The sequence below is a fragment of the Manis pentadactyla genome, chromosome 9 (assembly GCF_030020395.1).
Source record: "Manis pentadactyla isolate mManPen7 chromosome 9, mManPen7.hap1, whole genome shotgun sequence".
Taxonomy (NCBI): Eukaryota; Metazoa; Chordata; class Mammalia; order Pholidota; family Manidae; genus Manis; species Manis pentadactyla.
Window position 1 is genome coordinate 84,100,699 of NC_080027.1, and position 20,778 is coordinate 84,121,476.

General features: G+C 41.5%; 1 protein-coding gene across 5 annotated transcripts in view; it reads left to right on the forward strand.

Annotated features, from left to right (window-relative positions):
- The window catches only part of EXT2 (exostosin glycosyltransferase 2), a 160,738-nt gene that overhangs the window by 26,431 nt on the left and 113,529 nt on the right, over positions 1–20,778 (forward strand). For all 5 annotated transcript variants that reach the window (XR_005026155.2, XM_036891602.2, XM_057507585.1 and 2 more), the window contains 3 exons: positions 11,110–11,305; positions 13,144–13,283; positions 16,017–16,110. Coding sequence is in view for 4 of the 5 variants with exons in the window: in XM_036891602.2 (XP_036747497.2) it covers positions 11,110–11,305; positions 13,144–13,283; positions 16,017–16,110 (430 nt within the window). In the remaining variant the exon portion in view is untranslated. The remainder of the gene's footprint in view (positions 1–11,109; positions 11,306–13,143; positions 13,284–16,016; positions 16,111–20,778) is intronic.

Genomic DNA, 20,778 nt, shown 5'->3' on the forward strand with positions numbered 1-20,778 from the left:
TTATTATGTTGAGGTACTTGCCCTCTATTCCCATTTTGCTGAGAGTTTTTAACATGAATGGATGTTGAACTTTGTCAAATGCTTTTTCAGCATCTATGGAGATGATCATGTGGTTTTTGTCTTTCTTTTTGTTGATGTGGTGGATGATGTTGATGGGCTTTCGAATGTTGTACCATCCTTGCATCCCTGGGATGAATCCCACTTGGTCATGGTGTACGATCCTTTTGATGTATTTTTGAATTCGGTTTGCTAATATTTTGTTGAGTATTTTTGCATCTACGTTCATCAGGGATATTGGTCTGTAGTTTTCTTTTTTGGTGGGGTCTTTGCCTGGTTTTGGTATTAGGGTGATGTTAGCTTCATAGAATGAGTTTGGGAGTATCCCCTCCTCCTCTATTTTTTGGAAAACTTTAAGGAGAATGGGTATTATGTCTTCCCTGTATGTCTGATAAAATTCCGAGGTAAATCCATCTGGCCCGGGGGTTTTGTTCTTTGGTAGTTTTTTGATTACCGCTTCAATTTCGTTGCTGGTAATTGGTCTGTTTAGATTTTCTGTTTCTTCCTGGGTCAATCTTGGAAGGTTGTATTTTTCTAGGAAGTTGTCCATTTCTCCTAGGTTTCCCAGCTTGTTAGCATATAGGTTTTCATAGTATTCTCTAATAATTCTTTGTATTTCTGTGGGGTCCGTTGTGATTTTTCCCTTCCCGTTTCTGATACTGTTGATTTGTGTTGACTCTCTTTTCTTCTTAATAAGTCTGGCTAGAGGTTTATCTATTTTGTTTATTTTCTCAAAGAACCAGCTCTTGGTTTCATTGATTTTTGCTATTGTTTTATTCTTCTCAATTTTATTTATTTCTTCTCTGATCTTTATTATGTCCCTCCTTCTGCTGACCTTAGGCCTCATCTGTTCTTCTTTTTCCAATTTCGATAATTGTGACATTAGACCATTCATTTGGGATTGCTCTTCCTTTTTTAAATATGCTTGGATTGCTATATACTTTCCTCTTAAGACTGCTTTTGCTGTGTCCCACAGAAGTTGGGGCTTAGTGTTGTTGTTGTCATTTGTTTCCATATATTGCTGGATCTCCATTTTGATTTGGTCATTGATCCATTGATTATTTAGGAGCGTGTTGTTAAGCCTCCATGTGTTTGTGAGCCTCTTTGCTTTCTTTGTACAGTTTATTTCTAGTTTTATGCCTTTGTGGTCTGAAAAGTTGGTTGGTAGGATTTCAATCTTTTGGAATTTTCTGAGGCTCTTTTTGTGGCCTAGTATGTGGTCTATTCTGGAGAATGTTCCATGTGCACTTGAGAAGAATGTATATCCCGCTGCTTTTGGATGTAGAGTTCTATAGATGTCTATTAGGTCCATCTGCTCTACTGTGTTGTTCAGTGCTTCCGTGTCCTTACTTATTTTCTGCCCAGTGGATCTATCCTTTGGGGTGAGTGGTGTGTTGAAGTCTCCTAGAATGAATGCATTGCAGTCTATATCCCCCTTTAGTTCTGTTAGTATTTGTTTCACATATGCTGGTGCTCCTGTGTTGGGTGCATATATATTTAGAATGGTTATATCCTCTTGTTTGACTGAGCCCTTTATCATTATGTAGTGTCCTCTTTATCTCTTGTTACTTTCTTTGTTTTGAAGTCTATTTTGTCTGATATTAGTACTGCAACCCCTGCTTTCTTCTCACTGTTGTTTGCTTGAAATATGTTTTTCCATCCCTTGACTTTTAGTCTGTACATGTCTTTGGGTTTGAGGTGAGTTTCTTGTAAGCAGCATATAGATGGGTCTTGCTTTTTTATCCATTCTGTTACTCTGTGTCTTTTGATTGGTGCATTCAACCCATTAACATTTAGGGTGACTATTGAAAGATATGTACTTATTGCCATTGCAGGCTTTAAATTCGTGGTTACCAAAGGTTCAAGGTTAGCCTCTTTAGTATCTTACTGCCTAACTTAGCTTGCTTATTGAGCTGTTATATATAGACTATCTGGAGATTCTTTTCTTCTCTCCCTTCTTGTTCCTCCTCCTCGATTCTTCATATGTTGGGTGTTTTGTGCTGTGCTCCTTCTAGGAGTGCTCCCATCTAGAGCAGTCCCTGTAAGATGTTCTGTAGAGGTGGTTTGTGGAAAGCAAATTCCCTCAGCTTTTGTTTGTCTGGGAATTGTTTAATCCCACCGTCATATTTGAATGATAGTCGTGCTGGATACAGTATCCTTGGTTCAAGGCCCTTCTGTTTCATTGTATTAAATATATCATGCCATTCTCTTCTGGCCTGTAGGGTTTCTGTTGAGAAATCTGACGTTAGCCTGATGGGTTTCCCTTTATAGGTGACCTTTTTCTCTCTAGCTGCCTTTAACACTCTTTCCTTGTCCTTGATCTTTGCCATTTTAATTATTATGTGTCTTGGTGTTGCCCTTCTTGGATCCTTTCTGTTGCGGGTTCTGTGTATTTCTGTGGTCTGTTCGATTACTTCCTCCCCCAGTGTGGGGAAGTTTTCAGCAATTATTTCTTCTAAGATACTTTCCATCTCTTTTCCTCTCTCTTCTTCTTCTGGGACCCCTATAATACGGATATTGTTCCTTTTGGATTGGTCACACAGTTCTCTTAATATTGTTTCATTCCTGGAGATCCTTTTGTCTCTCTCTATGTCAGCTTCTATGCGTTCCTGTTCTCTGATTTCAATTCCATCAATGGCCTCTTGCATTCTATCCATTCTGCTTATAAACCCTTCCAGAGTTTGTTTCATTTCTGCGATCTCCTTTCTGGCATCTGTGATCTCCTTCCAGACTTCATCCCATTTCTCTTGCGTATTTCTCTGCATCTCTGTCAGCATGTTTATGATTCTTATTTTGAATTCTTTTTCAGGGAGACTGATTAGGTCTGTCTCCTTCTCTGGTGTTGTCTCTGTGATCTTTGTCTGCCTGTAGCTTTGCCTTTTCATGGTGATAGGAATAGTCTGCAGAGCTGGGACGAGTGACGGCTGGAAGGACTTCCTTTCTTGTTGGTTTGTGGCCCTCCTCTCCTGGGAGAACAGCGGCCTCTAGTGGCTTGTGCTGCGCAGCTGCGCCCAGACAGGGTTTCTGCTTCCTGCCCGGCTGCTATGGAGTTAATCTCCGCTGTTGCTGTGGGCGTGGCCTGGCTCGGGCAGCTACTCCAAAATGGTGGAGTCGCGTTGGAGCAGGAGCGGCTGGGAGGCTATTTATCTCCGTAAGGGGCCTCCCTGCTCCCTGCAGCCCAGGGGTTAGGGTGCCCAGAGATCCTGGATTCCCTACCTCTGGATTAAGTGACCCGCCCTGCCCCTTTAAGACTTCCAAAAAGCACCCGCCAAAACAAAACAACGCCCACCAAAAAAAAATGAAAAAAAAATTTTTTTAATTAAAAAAAAAAAAAAGTTTTTAATTAAAAAAAAAAAAAAAAAGGTGGTCGTTCGTTTTTCTTTATTCTGCGGTGCCAGCCTCAGGCCTCTGCTCACCGGTCTTTCTGCCCTGTTTCCCTAGTATTGGGGTCCCTATCCCTTTAAGACTTCCAAAAAGCGCTCGCCAAAACAAAACAGCAAAAAAGCAAAAAAAAATGGTCACGCGCTTTTCTTATGTCCTCTGTCGCCCAGCCTCCAGTGCCTGCTCACTGTTCTTGCTGCCCTGTTTTCCTAGTATCGAGCGCCCTGCACTCTGGCCCGGATGGCTGGGGCTGGGTGCTCGGCAGTCCTGTGCCCCGTCTCCCTCCCGCTCTGCCTGCTCTTCTCCCGCCGGGAGCTGGGGGGAGGGGCGCTCGGCTCCCGCGGGGCCGGGGCTTGTATCTTACCCCTTTCGCGAGGCGCTGGGTTCTCTCAGGTGCGGATGTGGTCTGGATATTGTCCTGTGTCCTCTGGTCTTTATTCTAGGAAGGGTTGTCTTTGTTATATTTTCATAGACATATGTTGTTTTGGGAGGAGATTTCCGCTGCTCTACTCACGCCGCCATCTTCTGCCCCTCTCTCTCTTTTCACTTTCTTGATGGTGTTCTTTTATATACAGAAATCTCTGATTTTAATGAAGTCAAATTTGTCTGTTTTTCCTTTGGCTGCTTGAGCTTTTGGTGGCATACTTAAGAAACTATTACCCTATCCAGGGTCACAAAGATTTATGCCTGTGTTGTCTTCTAGGGATTTTATAGTATTTTCACATGTTGGTTTTTGCTCCATTTTGATTTAATTTTTGTATATGGTATGAGTTATGGGTCCAATTTCATTGTTTTACCTGTGGCTATCTAGTTGTCTTAGCAACACTTGTTGAAGACTATTCTCTTCCCCTTGAATGATCTCTGCACCCTTGGTGAAAGTCAGTTGACTGTGGATATGTGTGTTTGTTTCTGGATTCTTAATTCTATTCTGTTGGTCTGTATGTCTGCCCTTATGCCACTACCACACTGTCTTGATTACTGTAGTTTTGTAGTAAGTTTTGAAATAGGTAAGTGTAAGTCCTCCAACTCTGTTCTTCTTTTTCAAGGTGTTTTGGCTATTCAAGGTCCTGTGCATTTTTATTTTTAAAAATAATGCAACTTGAATAGGCACAAATAAAAAGTCTCAACTCTCTTTGAGTAGTTGCTTTACAACTACAAAACTAGAACAAACGTACAAATTGCAGTAGCCCTTATCCTTGGTTTAGCTTTCTACAGTTTCAGTTGCTTGCTGTCAACTGTAGTCTGGAAGCATCAGAAGGTCAGTAGTAGCCTAATGCTGTGTCACAGTGCCAATATCCTTCCCCACTTCATCTTATCACGTAGACATCTAATGATCTCACCTCATCACAAGAAGGGTGAGTACAGTACAGTGTACAGTAAGGTATTTTGAGAGAGACATTCACATAACTATATCATGGTTATGACAGTATATTATAATTGTTCCATTGTATTAGTATTGTTCTATTTAATTATTAGTGATTGTTGTTAATCTCTTACTGTGCCTAATTTATAAATTAAACTTTATTGTAGGTAGGTACATATAGGAAAAAACAGCAAGCATGTCTAGGGCTTAGTACTATCTATGGTTTCAGGCATCTGCTAGGGATCTTGAAAAGTGTACTCTGTGGATAAGGGAGGACTACTGTAAATACAAACAAATGGACAAAACAAATAACCTTTTGATTAACATAATGTGATAGCTGAGTCTTTTGCTTTGAAATGGAATTGCATCTTTTAAGGTGAATATGGAGTTAATAATGGCTTTTGGGTTTTGGCATGCCTATACTGTTGCATGCTGAGTGATGTACTCCTCCCTACCACTTTCTCTATTTGAACAACTAGACAGCTTCCCTTTTTCTAGCATATTGTGCCATCATTTATCTTCATTTAGAATAGAGTCATTATTTATGTTTTTCCCCAACATTTTGCTATGAAAATCTTCAGACAGCAAAGTTTAAAAAATTTTAACAGTGAATATGTGTATACCCATCACTTGGATTCTGTCAGTATTTTATTATACTTGTTTTACATGATACACATTTTAAATCTTCCTCTTCTCTCATTAGTCCACTAAGTACTAACTTGGACATTACAATTTTTTTAGTAGTATTCATCATTAAATTAATGAGCAAAAATACGCCTATACTAATATTTTTCATCATCATCAAGATGAAAATACAAAAATAATTCTTATAGAGAGCTTGTAGACAGGAGAAAGTGCTAAAGTTCAATGCCATGTTTCAAGGCTGGATTTCCCTAAATTGAGAAAGGGTGATCTGTGGGCCCTGCTGGTACCATTTGGGGCAGTGTAAGTTTCTGCCATGTACCTAGGATCTTAATTTGGCATACTTGTCTCACTAGATACGAATAACTGTAGTAAGTAGAGATGTTGAATGAACTTGAAAAAAGTTCACTCCTCTGCTTACTGCTTCTCTGGGCATTTACTTAAATTTAAGTCAGTCATGTAATTTTTGAAAAAATTTTTTTAAACCTTTGCTTTTTTTCCCCTTAAAGTTGTTCTGGAAATTGTTTAATTTAGTTGAAATCAAACCTTCATTGAGGGTCTATTTGGACTAAGTATGGCTAGACTGCTGGTTTGCAACAGGGGAGGGGGTTGAGTTTGTTCCCCCAGGGAATTTAGCAATATATGGAGTCATTTTTCACTATTATGACTAAGGGTGTATGTGTCAGGGTCCCCAAGACCACCTCCAGTTTTGATGTTTGCCAGGAGAGCTCAAGACTTGGCATATAGTCATACTTGTGGCTAGGATTTATTAGTGCAAAAGGATACAAAGCATAGTCAGCAAGGAAGAGGGCGCATGGGGTTAAGTCCAAGGAAACCAGCTGCAAGCCTCCAAGAGTGCTCTCCCAGTGGCGCCATACCGAATGTGCTTCATTCCTCCCCCAAAAAGTGTGACGTGTGTGAAATGTTGCCCCCAGCACCCAGAGTTTTTGTTAGGGGCTCATCACATTGGCAGCCCCTGCTTGGCATGTGCCAAAATCCCACACTCTCAGAAGGAAAGCAGGTGATCAACACAAGCCATATTATTTGTACAGACAGTCAGCACAGTATGCCACTCTTACCGGTTCTGGAGATGGTGGAAACTCTCTCAAAATTGAAGTTCCCATACACCAGCCCAAGGCCAGTCTTTCAAAGGAGAGCAGCCAGACCTGCTATAACTGTTCTGCACAGGGTGCTTCTGCCTGGTGGAAGCCCAGGATGCTGCTCAACCTCCATAACGCACAGGGCCACCTCCCATGACAAGGAATCACTGGGTCCAGATGTCAGCAGTGCTGCGGTTGAGGAAGACTAGGTGAGGCAGAGAGAACCAGTCTGTTAGGTCAGCTTGGCTGCCTCTGGGCCTCTGTCTTTCTTAAGACTGCTAGAACTAAATCTCTCTATTATCTGATCTCTCCAGTATAATCTAGCTCTTTTATATTGGTTTAGGATTCTTAATTCCCTTCAGATTTAATGCAGGGAAGAAAACATACTGAAAAAGAAAAGATTTAGTGAAAACAAAGGAGAACAAATGACTGAACAATAAAACGTATTTTCAAATATTTAGTTTCAAAAATTTAAGCTAGTGGTGTTTTCTAAGTAATTTAATCTCAATTTTTTTGGTGTAGACTTAAGATCTTTAAGTAGATTGCTTAAGGTTTTCGTTTCTGAAATTCTTGGTTCAGTAACTAGATAGAGTAAACATCTGTCTTCAAGGGCAGCAGGAGGAAGTGAAAGGCTGCAGTGGGCATGACCTTCCCTCTGTTGGCTGGTTGGTGGTTTCTGTAACTCAGCTTGGACCCCAACTCTCCATGTCCCCTCCAGCTTGCAGTTTGGCCCTACAGATGTGATGTTTTCTTTTATAAATAACACTCACCTCCCTCCGAGAAAAAAAGAAAAGAAAAAAGGCCAAGGCAGGCTCCAGACTCACCACCCTTTTTAGGGACTTGGGAGGAGGCAGGGTGGGTGACTTCATGACAGCATTTTGGATGTGCTGCTCTTAGTGAGAGTTGTTTCTTAAGGGAATTCCCACATCTCTTGAGGGCAACATAAGAGTAGTGAGAGCTTTGTTTTTATTTTTATTTTAAATCTCTCTTGGTATTTTTTCAATGTGAAGCTGAGGATTGTTGCTATTGATAGTTTCTTCTCACAGCTGTGTTGGCCTCAGCTGGAATTCTTGTCATTTTTCTCTCTGAAAGGAACTAAATTGGGAGTGTACAACTGTTACACTTGAGGGATACTTCAAGTTCTCAGCATGATTTTACTTAAACTTAGCTATCAGCACTGCTGGGAGGAAACATGAAAGTCATAGCTAGTAATTTTAGTCTTTAAAAGAAAAACAAATCCACCTTTAAATTTTGTTTTCTTAAAACTAAAATGGGGATAACACATTCACCATCTGTCAGATTGGGGGGAACCACCATGTATGCAGGGGGACCATTATTGGAATCTTGTTTGCATCTGCACATTTATGTTGAAAAGTAGTGATAGAGTAGGGATCCAGTGATCCTGGTGACTGAATGTCTAAAATAGAACTTTGTTTCTTCATGGGAAAATCTAACCCAGAGTCTTCCTTTACTTAAGAGTTTTGTTGAGCACCACACATTAGGTTCTGCATTTGTTTCTATATCTGTGTAGATGCATTTCTCTCTCTCTGCATGTTGAAAACTGCATTCGTAGAGGTAGCTCCAGCTCCCTCCAACACCACAGGAGCATTCTAGTTTTCTCCCTTGCTGTGTGTGTAACTGCTTTCTCTGACAGAAAGAAATCTGGCTCCGATTATCCTCAGTACTCTTATTTATCTTGCCAACCCTCTTGCATGTAACTGAAATTCTGTTGGCCGCCCCCCGCACAGAGGCCCTCTTCACCCCCACTCAGGCTCTGGTCCCCTCACATAGTGGTCCTGCTGCTCTCTCCTCCCCAGGCCCCCTGGCACAGATATTCTCACCCTTCTTGTTTCAGCACCCCATGCTTGGATGAGATCACCATTGCCATCACCTATCCCACAAGTTGGGCCCTGCTCCAGCCTGCCCAGGCTCTACTGCTCTGTGCTGGGACCCCCAGATGCCTCCCTGACCTCACTTGGTCTCCAGCATCCCAGCTGGGTTGCCATCACTGCCTCTACCCCTGCCCCCAGTGCAGAAACCTTAGTCACCCAAGGGCTCTCATAGTCTGTGTGGGCCCCCTCCTCACTCTTCCCCAGCTTGCAGCTCTCATCCCACACAAGGGCTTCACATTCCATGTGTGCCACCTCGGTCTCCTCCTTCCCCATGCAGAAATGCCCTTTTCTCTCTAGGACTCCAACACTCTACTTTTCCTGCGCATGGACACTCATGGATGCCAATGTCTATTCTTATTCCAGGCAATGAAGAACACCAGTTTTATGTTAGCAGCTCTACTTACATAGGTCTCTAGAAACATCCAGCAAATACCAGTGCTCCATGAGATCCATCACAGAGCCAGTTTCTTATGAATGAGAAAGACCATTAAAGGCCATTTAGCCCTAACTTGATACATGACTTTTCACTATAACTTCTTAATGAAAAGTTTCCTAATTTGTTGTAAAAAATAGCCCATTTCATTTTCAGATAGCTTTAATTGTTAAGGTTGTTTTTCTGCTTGTCTTGTGAGTTTGCCTATAAATCCTTCTTCTGTTTAAACAAACAAGTTTGATTACAGAACTACTTTGAGATGATCCAAGAGTGCTGCCGATGTGTAATCTTCCCATCTAAAAGTCATCCCTCTGAAAATTAATGGTTTTACAAAAGAAAAATTATTGAGGAATCCAAGTGTCTTGTTTCAGGTGTCCAGAAGGGATTTGTTTGGCTCTGAATATTCATTATATTGTTCAATAAATTGTAATTTAGGGGGAGATTGTTCAGGATGAGAGGAACCAGTCTGTACAGCTGATCCAAACTGTCTCCTTGATGGGCTGCTATTCTGTGTCTTTCTTATCTGCACTTACTACACCAGCCTCTGGGTCTGAACTAACAGCTCCATCTCATAGAGCTTTCTGTGGTGTCACATGCTCACTAGCCACATATGGCCCTTGAGAACTTGAAATGTGGCCAGTGTGACCGAGGAACTGAATTTGAAATTGAATTAAATTTAAATTTAAATGACCTCATGTAGCTAATTGCTGTTAGAAAGTGAAGTTCTAGGGAATCTGCTTACCCCTTTTTTCTTAACTGTAGTGTGGGAAATACTCTGTACTTTTAGTTGAGCTGTTTAAAGAAATTACCAAAAGAAATGGTTCTGAGGCTTTAAAAGCAATCTTGCTTTGGTATGTGTTGTTCTGTTTTCTGGTTTATTTAGTTGATCTGGCTGGTTTCATGAGTGTTCACCTTCTTCACTCATTGTCCTATGTGTTTTAACCTGAAGCTTAATCCTTAGTAAAAGATGTCTTTCAGTTAGAGAATCATTATTCTTTGGCCATAGATGTATGGTTAAGGTGTCCCCCAGGTAGAATCTCCAAATAAGCCTAAGAAACTAAAGGAAAATAAAACAATTATCCTTTCTTTCTCCCCAACGCAAATTTTTTAAAAAGTGGGGGGTGGGGGTAGGGAAAGAAAAAGACGGGTTCCCAGAGAACAGGTTTTTGGTCCCTTCCCATGGACAGAATCCTATCAGCTTGCCTATGAGATGCAGGATCCTCTTACGTTCCCTGGTCTCTACTGGCTGGAGGTAGATGTAAGTGAGTACTGGTTCTTAGTCTGATGGTCTGACGGGTGTTTCACTTCTTCCTGGAACCTGCTTTATATGATTCCTTTCTTTGATGGTGATTCCCAGTGGCCCCTCAGCCTAGGTGGTGTTAGAAACCTCTCTGCTTTATGGGAGTCTTGCCTTCAAAAGGGAATTAGTTGCTATCTGGTCTCCCCAAAATTTTCTCAACTTCTGGCTACTCTCATTGTGTTCACATTTTTGTCTCTTGTGGAGATCTTAAATGGTATTAAACCCTTGGAAATCCTTTCTTCACTCCATAAGTTTCCTTGCTCTCCAGATGTTAAGACTGGTTTTATCCTTTCATGAAGATAATTTTTTCCACTTGTTCCCAGCTACCAGTTTGGTCTTCCTAGTGTCTGGGTGGACTTGATGATGGGGGCTATATTTCCCCGGACTTCTCCATAGCGTGAGGATGCCATTCAACAGCCAGAAGCAGTCTTCACCTCTTCTGATTTTACAGCCAATGTGTGCCTGTTAACTTTCTCTCTTTATCTTTTGGGAAGATGCAACCAGCTCTCAGTTCCTTTCAGGTCAGAGAACTCAGCTATAGTGAATGATAACGTGTTGATGTTTCTTCTGAGTAATCAACAACCAATCACTCAGTTTCTCTCTTTTTCCACATGCACGCGCACATGTGTAAGTGTTATTTATCACATGTTCTCTAAGTTTGGCATATTACAAGCATTTCCTCAAAACATCAAGAGCTTTTCCCAGATAAAATCTTTAATGATTGTGTAATATTTCAGCACGTGAATGAGTCATGCCTTACTTTCTTACAGTATATAATACTTTAAATAGTCAGCAATGCTACAGAGTATATTTCTAAACACAAGGGTTGTGAAAACTGGTGAGAAAATACTTATTGCCATCAGTTTAATATCAAAGTTTGTCTTATTTTGGCTAACATATCAGCTGCAACTTGCCAGTCACTTTTTTTTTCTCCTTTGTAGTCCACGGCGATACTTCCTCCTGTCATCTCAGATGGCTCTCCACCCCGAGTACAGAGAGGACCTGGAAACCCTCCAGGCCAAACACAGAGATTCAGTGTTAGTCCTAGACAAATGTACCAACCTCTCTGAGGGTGTCCTTTCAGTCCGTAAGCGCTGCCACAAGCACCAGGTCTTCGATTACCCCCAGGTGCTGCAGGTGAGTGTCATCATTACCTCTCTCAAGGCAAAGTAGAGGTCGTTTCCACGAGGTAAAATTGACCCCCACAAACAGGAGTTGCTTTCTACATGGGACTAGAAGGATTACCCAAGGGGAGAAGAAAATGTAGAATTGTTTATACTGGATATGTAGACTTTACAGGTGCTTTGATGTCTGCCATACTGTTTGTGCAAAGCTGCTTGGCCTATGAGTGTTCATACTCTACTCAAGTAATATTCCTCATACTTTAAAAACACAAATCTGATAGATTTGCAGAAAAGCCACATAGACAACACAGGCAAATGTATTTTGCTTTTACCCCTGTATTCATAAGCCAGTCTGGAGAAATTTCCTTCCTTAAGGTGCAACTTATACTCTCTGACTGTGCTAGCCCACAAGGCCGTAGTCAGCTTTTCCTGGGAGTGGAAGTTTGTGTTTTTTTGATACTATTTTGTCTTGGTATCTTTGCCACCCTTAGCATATATCCTACTGGTAGAACGTCCTTTACTTAAAGGAATGGCAGGACTTCCATAGGCACAGGCAGAGCAATCCTTTTGGGGATGTTTTATAAGCAGGGTGTTTGACATTTCAAGGGCATGGGGGTGAGAAAGGATAAAACAAGTTTTGTTTACTTAAATATTTAAAAAACAGATTAGTTCGAGAAGAAATATCAAGGAGCTGGTGTGATTTTTTTTTTTCTTTCCTTTGCTTTTTAAAAAAATCTCCAAGGAGAACTGGCCCATGCTGAGATTGTTAAAATACTTTCCCCCAAAAGTGCTGTATCTCCTCTGGAATGTCTGACTGATAACAGTGGTGATGTGAGCAGGAGTATTTATAGTAACCTTTGTCTAGACAGGAAAAATGGTTATCAGCACATGTGCCCACATCTGGATGCCGACTCTCCAGGCTGGCTGAGCCATCCACCTGCACCTCCAGGAGCCATGACGGAGTCTCTTCTTTGGCCCTTGCTGCTTTCACATTCCTCCTCAAAGGAGTTTGGCATATTGAGTTTCTTCATATTTTTTCTGAACTTATCTTTTCTCTAGCTTTAAAGATTAAACAGTGTTTTTTCTTTCTTGTCTTTTTTTCTCCTGAAGAGGAATTAACTGGGAGAAACACTATTAGAGACATAGTCTTTTCTTACTTCAATTTATCTTATTGCAACTGTTTTTTCTCCATACATCTGTCACTTCCCCCTAATTGTTTCTCACATTATGTGAGTTTGAGGAAGTGAATGGGGGAGGACATTTTTTGAGATTTTGCTTTCTGTTCAATTTGTTGTTTCTAAATAGAACATACCTGTCTTAATGTGTTTTCAAAGACACTGCATTCATGAAATGAGTATCTTCCTTATGCAAAGCACACTGCTAGATGTGTGGGGAATGGAAAGATGAAAGGAGATTTGATCCCTTTCCTTTACAGAGCCTGATATGCTCAGACAAAATAATTGTATTGTAAGGTACTCTGAGGTAAGTCCTATAAACAGTGTTTAGCCACTGTGCTATGGTGTGTTTATGTGATATATTAGGGCTAAAAGAAACCAGTCTGTGGGGGGTCATTTTACTGAGTGGCCAAAGGAAGACTTGGACTTTGGTTTTGAACATTTTCAGAATGCCAACAGTGAAGTAACACTGAAGAGTGGGAATATGAAATATTCCAACCAGTTAAGCTTTTATGTTTTATTGGTGTGAGCTCTTGTCTTTCAGCATTTTTGTGTCAGGATGCCTCAATATTGCTTGGCTTCAGCCCTTGGGAGGACTTCATGGCCTGCAGAGGTCAAAATAAGTGGATCAACAAAATTGGTTTGTAATCTCCTACCTCTGCTTGTGTCTTCACAGGAGGCTACTTTCTGTGTTGTCCTTCGTGGAGCTCGGCTGGGCCAGGCAGTACTGAGTGATGTATTACAGGCTGGCTGTGTTCCAGTTGTCATTGCAGACTCCTATATTCTTCCTTTTTCTGAAGTTCTTGACTGGAAGAGGTGAGTGTTAACTTCTAATAAACTTTACACAGTTGTTCTGCTTGTATTAGGTTTTAACCACCCCCCATCCTCAGTAATTGGAATGCATACCTATGTTTGAGAACTATTTGTTTAGACTCTTTTGCTATATTTCCTGAGCAGAGGTTGGAAAACTGAGACCTTTGGGCTAAATATGACAGGTTGCTAGTTTTTATAAATAAAGTTTTATTGAAACACAGCCACACTCATTTTCTTTGCTGCGTTTGTGCTACAATGGCAGAGTTGAGTAGTTGGGACAGAGATTATGTAGCCTGCAGAACCTAAAATATTTATTCTCTGATGCTTTATTATCTAGAAAATGTTTACCAACCCTTGGCCAACTGCAGTGGTTCTCAACTATGACTGCAGAGTATATTCACCTGTAGAACTTAAAAAATTCCTGGGCCTTATCTTCAGGAAAGCTGAATTTTAAAGCTCCCCAGGTGTGGTTTATAGCTACAGTTGAGAGCCACTGCTCTAGAGTTTCTCTTGAATTTTCAGTGTTGCTAGATGTAGGTGGGGTGCCTCCACATGAGTGACAGCTGAGAAACATGCCCAGTGTACAGATGGACAAATGTAAGCTCTGCTTGGCTTATGGCTGTCAGTGCTATAGTGAACAGATAGCCCTCCAGTCTCATGCTGTTTCATTTCCCTAGGACTTTAGATTATTGAGAATTAGGTCTTTTATATATGCCTCTCAGGCCTGACTTTGCCTCAAATGCTTACTTGCTTTCTTTTCTTCCAACCTGTTTGATATTTCTGTCCAAGTCTGATCACCACAGGTATTTGAACAAATTAAGTGTATACTGATTGATCTCACATTTATTGAAAGCCTCTGGTGAATAATACAGCTTCTGCTCATAAAGAGGTTAGAATTTGGTGGAGAAGACTAACCAAGAGTCCTAGTAATGTGTGCTAAGGGCCATAAAAGATATATGGACGGAGGGCGGTGGAAGCCCAGAACAGAGGAGGGGTCTCATGCAGCCTGAAAGACGAGGGTATGTAATTCTTTATCCCTAAAGAGAGGTGGTGAGCCCCTTCCAATCATGTATTCATCCACGAAAACCTTATTGAGTGCCCTTTATTTGCCAGGTACTGTGTTATGTATGGGGATACAAAGATGATCAAGGTCAAACCTTGCTTCCAAGAAGCTCAGTCTAGTGGTGGAAGATAGGCAAGTAAACCAGCTGTTAACCACATGCCTTGATGAGCTACATCTCTGGCTGGGTGGGATGCTGGGAGAAGAGTGAGAAGGGGTCACATACCATTGCTGACAGTGGAGTTGAGGAGGGCTTCTCAGAGGCAGGGATCCTGAGCAGAGTCTGAAAAGATATTTCTATGAGAATGTAGATTGGCTTGGGTGGTTGTAATAATGGATACGTGGTAGAAGGGCTTTGGATTTGGAGCCAGAAGCCCTTGGTTTGGATGATCAGCTGAGTTACTGGCTAGCTTTGTGGTCTTAGAAAATCATTTAATCTTTCCTGAGTCTTAGTTTTCCCATCTGTATAGCAGACATCATTTACTTATTTAACAAATATTTATGAGGTGGTAACTGTATGTGCTAGGCAGTATACCAGGTGCTCAGAGGATGCTGGTGGTTTAGGCATGGCTTCCATTCTAGTGACTAGTCTATTGGGGGAAGGGGCCTCAGATTTTAATAAATTGTCTTATACAAAAGGATCCCAAACCCTGCTAAATGCTGAGAGGGGTTGGTGCTCATTGGGTGCTTGCATTCCCTTTCCCACTGTATCTAATCCGTTCCCAAACCTTGTTGGCTGCTCACTCTCCCCTGTGCTCACTGTCCGTCTGGCTGGCTGGCTCTCATCACTTCCATCAGATTCTCCTTCATCATTCTCTCTTGCCTGGGCTTTGCGATGGTCCCTTGCTGTTCTCCCTGCTTCTGTTCTTGATTTCTGGAGTTTCTTCTGACACTGCGGGCAGAAGGACTCTCTTGGCCTGTTATCATACCATGCCATGCTTTGCCTAAAACCTTCTAATGGCTATCTCAGAAAAGGCCCACATCCTTACAGTGGGCTGCAAGACCATCCACCCTCTCTGGGACCCTCCTTCCCCATTTCTCATTGTCCCTTGGTATCTGAAACTCCTTTACAGCACCCCAGCCATGCTGCCTGCTCACTGTCGCCTGAGCATCCCTGACATGGTGCTTCCTCAGGGCCCTTTGCTTGCTAGTCCTTCTGCTCGGAATGTTCTTCCTGCGGATATTTGTGGGGTTTCTCACTGCCTAGCCTTCTTTGTCTGACTTGGTCACTATTGCATCCAATTAACCAGAACCCAACACAGAATAGGGGCTCCATAAATATATGCTGGATAAATGAAGGCATTGAGTAGATAGCTAAAGGAGAAAAACCATGTTAATTCAGAGTGGGCAGAGAAAAGGCAAGAAAAGTATATACCAGGTACATGGAATGTCACACACAAAGACCCTGTGGTGGGGCAGGATGAAGGTGGCTGAAAGGGTAGCAGTGTGGCTAGAGTACAGCGGTGGGGTGGAGGGAGGGAGAAAATGGAGCTGGTGAGAGAACTCCTTTGAGAAAGCTGGTGGTGAGAAAGGGAGGAGGAGGAGGGACTACTCACTGGGGCTGAAGGGGGTTTGGGTTCTTGATTCTGCCTGTGAGAATTCAACAAGACAATGAATCTTGAGGTGTCTTGTGTAAAGGGCTCTGTGTATAAAAATTGTTTCGCTATTGTGTCTAGAGCGTCTGTGGTGGTGCCAGAAGAAAAGATGTCAGATGTGTACAGTATTTTACAGACCATCCCCCAAAGACAGATTGAAGAAATGCAAAGACAGGTAAGAGGCCAGGCAATCCTCCTGGAGAGATGACATGGGAGGTATGAGAAGGTGGCTTTGACAGCCTGGATACAGAGCGACAGCAGCTGGATGCGTGAGTGGGGTTTATTTCCTCCAGTATATCAATGGACCACACTTAAAAGAGGAAAGCAGTGTTAGGTGACTTGCATCAAACAGGTTTGAAATAATATCAGAGATTTAAAAACTCCTACGGTAAGCCTACTATGATTTGAGGGTCATACCAGAGCAGTGTGTTCAGGAAGCAAAGCTGAACCTCTTCGGAAGGTTGCGTTCATCGCAGGTGCTAGTTCTAGTGACTGGGAGCTGGGATGCTTCAGGGTGGTGCTTCTGAGCAGTTGGCACTAGGAGTGTGTTGTATCGTGTAGGTTCCCTGCTTGCAGGATCTCTGTAACTCAGTGGGCCTCCCCTCACCCTGGGAGCACTGCCACACTCCAGCCTCCCATTCCAGTCCTTCAGCCTCGACGCCCCTTTCTCTGGGCTGCGCTCAGCCTTCTAAAGCATTCCCCTGTGTGTCCTGTTCAGCCCTGCTTCCCTTTCTTCTTCTTGAAAGGAATTTAGTTGGCCTAAATATCAAGCAGGTTTTTATGTTTGTTTGTTTGTTTGTTTTTTTAACCAGCAAAGATTTTAATGAGAAGTGAAAAGGTTTCTAATCATGAGGGGCTCCAAGAGAGGATGCAGCTAAAAACGACGAGTCTAGGAGTTTATATAACTTCTTGAAAGGAGCAAGTCCCACTCAGCGGACCTAATAAACAGCTGAACTAATGATATCACAACACACTGCTGATTGGCTGAAAGTACAATGCTTCATTTGCATAGGGCATAGCCAGTCAGAGCTCAGGTTTATCTAAGGGTACTTTTGAATGGCTGAGTTGGACTGGAGCTTTTTTTTTTTTTTTTGAAATTTACAAGGGCCTTGAAACTACAGGGTCCCTGAACTCTCTTATCTGCCTGCTTCCCACAATCACCAGCCTCACACAAAGGGATAAAAATCCAAACACATTTAATGTTTTTTTACTGTTATTCTTGGACATCAATCAGAGGACTGGTGCCAGGCCTCTGATCCTCTGATTCCTCAGGAGGAATCAGATAACGAGCTGACTCTGTGTGAGAGTTCCCCATTTGTTTAAGTGGAGGCAACTCATTCCCATTTTCTTTGTGGGCTGCATAGGAGCAGGTAAAGCTGTTAGGAGCTGCATCCTGTTCACTGAAGAGTTCTTCACAGATGCATTAGAATGTAAATATATATAAAATTTTCGGCATAATCTCTTTCTCCACTGCATGCTTATTCATGCACAACATGGCTGCAGCATAATTTATTTCACTGTTTGCTGTTGATGGAAATTTAACTTGCTCCCAATTTTCACTACTGCATTATTGCTGTGGCTATGTCTGTACACGATCTTGCAAACTCCTATGAGTATATCCATACCATAAATCCCTTAAAGTGGATTGCTAAGTGAAAGCATATGTACATTCTACATTTTCATAGACATTTCTGATTATCGTCCAGAACGTGGTACAAGCTTACACACCTATGAATAATCATGAGAAGCAATATACTCAAAACATACCATCCATTAGAATCACTGAGAGCTTGTTGGGAAAGGCCATTGGCTTGACCCCACTTGCCCAAAGTTTGAGGTGGGCCCTGTATGTGTGTTTTTTGTTTTTGTTTTTTATTTTCACACAGTAAGTTTGACTTTTAGGGAGGTGGAGTGTATAGTTCTGTGAGGTTTAACACAGATAGCAGATCTGTGTAACCACCACATCCAGCACACAGAAGGTTCCATCACCTATTAGGCACAGGTGATGACTATAGCAAGCTCACCCTACCTCAAACCCCTTGTGAACACCAGTCTTTTCTCTGTCACTATTGATCTTTTTCTTTGTAAGTCGGGAATCACTGGGCATATAAACTTTGAAATTGGCTTCTTTCACTCAGAATAATGCCATTAAGATTCATCCAATTTGTTGCCTGTACTGATGACTGTTCCTTTTCATTGCTGAGTAGTATTCCCTGGTGTGAACTTGACACACTTTGTCAGCTCAGCCATTGAAGGACATCTGGGTTGTTTCCAAGTTTTGCTGATTGCCTTTCAAGTAAACCCACTAAATGGTTCTGATGAAAATTGTCTGCAGGTCATGCTTAGAGAAACAATGCCCAACATTTCCACAAAAGTAATAGATATTAGCAATATTTTACATTTTTTGCTGATCTTATACATGGAAATGCTGTCTTGTTATCTGATTTTCAGGTCCTTAATCCTAAGGAATCTTTAAAATCCTTATCAACCACTTCTAATTCTTCTATGAACTGTCTACTCATATCCTTTGTTATTTAAAAAAAAAATTGAGTTGTTTTTGTTTATCATGTTTGGGGAGCTTTGTATGTTAAGGATTTTAACCATTATTGCATTTTTTTAATGGAGTCTGCTGGGGTTTTTTTACTGTGTTTTGATCTGTTGAGGAATAATTGGTGGCTCACGCTGACCAAACTTCCTGGAACTGTGGCCTCGGATGGAATTCCAGCCAAGCACTGGCAGTCACATAGTCTATCTGGATGACTAAGTGGACCATTTTGAAACATACCGCCTCATCCTTTTTTTTTTTTTTTTTTTTTGGTATCATTAATCTACAATTACATGAAGGACATTTTGTTTACTAGGCTCCCCCCTTCACATCCCCGTTCACAGTCACTGTCCATCAACATAGTAAGATGCTGTAAAATCACTACTTGTCACCAAGTTCACAGTCACTGTCCTTCAACATAGTAAGATGCTGTAGAATCACTACTTGTCTTCTCTGTGTTGCACAGCCCTCCCCGTGCCCCCCCAACACTATACATGCTAATCATAATGCCCCCATTCTTTCCTTCCCACCCTTATCCCTCTCTTCCCACCCGTCCTCCCCAGTCCCGTTCCCTTTGGTAACTATTAGTCCATTCTTGGGTTCTGTGCTTCTGCTGCTGTTTTGTTCCTTCAGTTTTCTTTTGTTCTTATACTCCACATTTGAGTGACATCATTTGGTACTTGTCTTTCTCCACCTGGCTTATTTCACTGAGCATAATACCCTCTAGCTCCATCCATGTTGTTGCGAATGGTAGGATTTGTTTTTTTTAGGGCTGCGTGATATTCCATTGTGTATATGTACCACATCTTCTTTATCCAATCATCTACTGATGGACACTTAGGTTGCTTCCATATCTTGGCTATTGTAAATAGTGCAGCGATAAACATAGGGGTGCATCTGTCTTTTTCAAACTGGAGTGCTGCATTCTTAGGGTAAATTCCTAGAAGTGGAATTCCTGGGTCAAATGGTATTTCTATTTTGAGCATTTTGAGGAACCTCCATACTGCTTTCCATAGTGGTTGAACTAATTTACATTCCCACCAGCAGTGTAGGAGGGTTCCCCTTTCTCCACAAGCTCGCCAACATTTGTTGTTGTTTGTCTTTTGGATGGTAGCCATCTTTACTGGTGTGAGATGATATCTCATTGTGGTTTTAATTTGCATTTCTCTGATGACAAGCGATGTGGAGCATCTTTTCATGTGTCTGTTGGCCATCTGAATTTCTTCTTTAGAGAACTGTCTATTCAGCTCCTCTGCCCATTTTTTAATTGGATTATTTGCTTTTTGTTTGTTGAGGTGTGTGAGCTCTTTATATATTTTGGATGTCAACCCTTTATCGGATCTGTCATTTTCGAATATATTCTCCCGTACAGTAGAATATGTAGAACCTTTTTGTTCTATTGATGGTGTCCTTTTCTGTACAGAAGCTTTTCAGCTTGATATAGTACCATTTGTTCATTTTTGCATTTGTTTCCCTTGCCCGGGGAGATATGTTCATGAAGAGGTCACTCATGTCTATGTCTAAGAGATTTTGCCTATGTTTTTTTCTAAGAGTTTTATGGTTTCATGACTTACATTCAAGTCTTTGATCCATTTCGAATTTGCTTTTGTGTATGGGGTTAGACAGTGATCCAGTTTCATTCTCTTACAAGTATCTGTCCAGTTTTGCCAGCACCATCTGTTGAAGAGACTGTCATTTCCCCATTGTATGTCCATGGCCCCTTTATCGAATATTAATTGACCATATATGTTTGGGTTAATGTTTGGAGTCTCTATTCTGTTCCATTGGTCTGTGGCTCTGTTCTTGTGCCAGTACCAAATTGTCTTGATTACTGTGGCTTTGTAGTAGAGCTTGAAGTTGGGGAGTGAGATTCCCCCCACTTTATTCTTCCTTCTCAGGATTGCTTTGGCTATTCGGGGTCTTTGGTGTTTCCATATGAATTTTTGAACTATTTGTTCCAGTTCACTGAAGAATGCTGTTGGTAATTTGATAGGGATTGCATCAAATCTGTATATTGCTTTGGGCAGGATGGCCATTTTGACGATATTAATTCTTCCTAGCCAAGAGCATGGGATGAGTTTCCATTTGTTAGTGACCTCTTTAATTTCTCTTAAGAGTGTCTTATAGTTTTCAGGGTATAGGTCTTTCACTTCCTTGGTTAGGTTTATTCCTAGGTATTTTATTCTTTTTGATGCTATTGTGAATGGAATTGTCTTCCTGATTTCTCTTTCTATTAGTTTATTGTTAGTGTATAGGAAAGCCACAGATTTCTGTGTGTTAATTTTGTATCCTGCAACT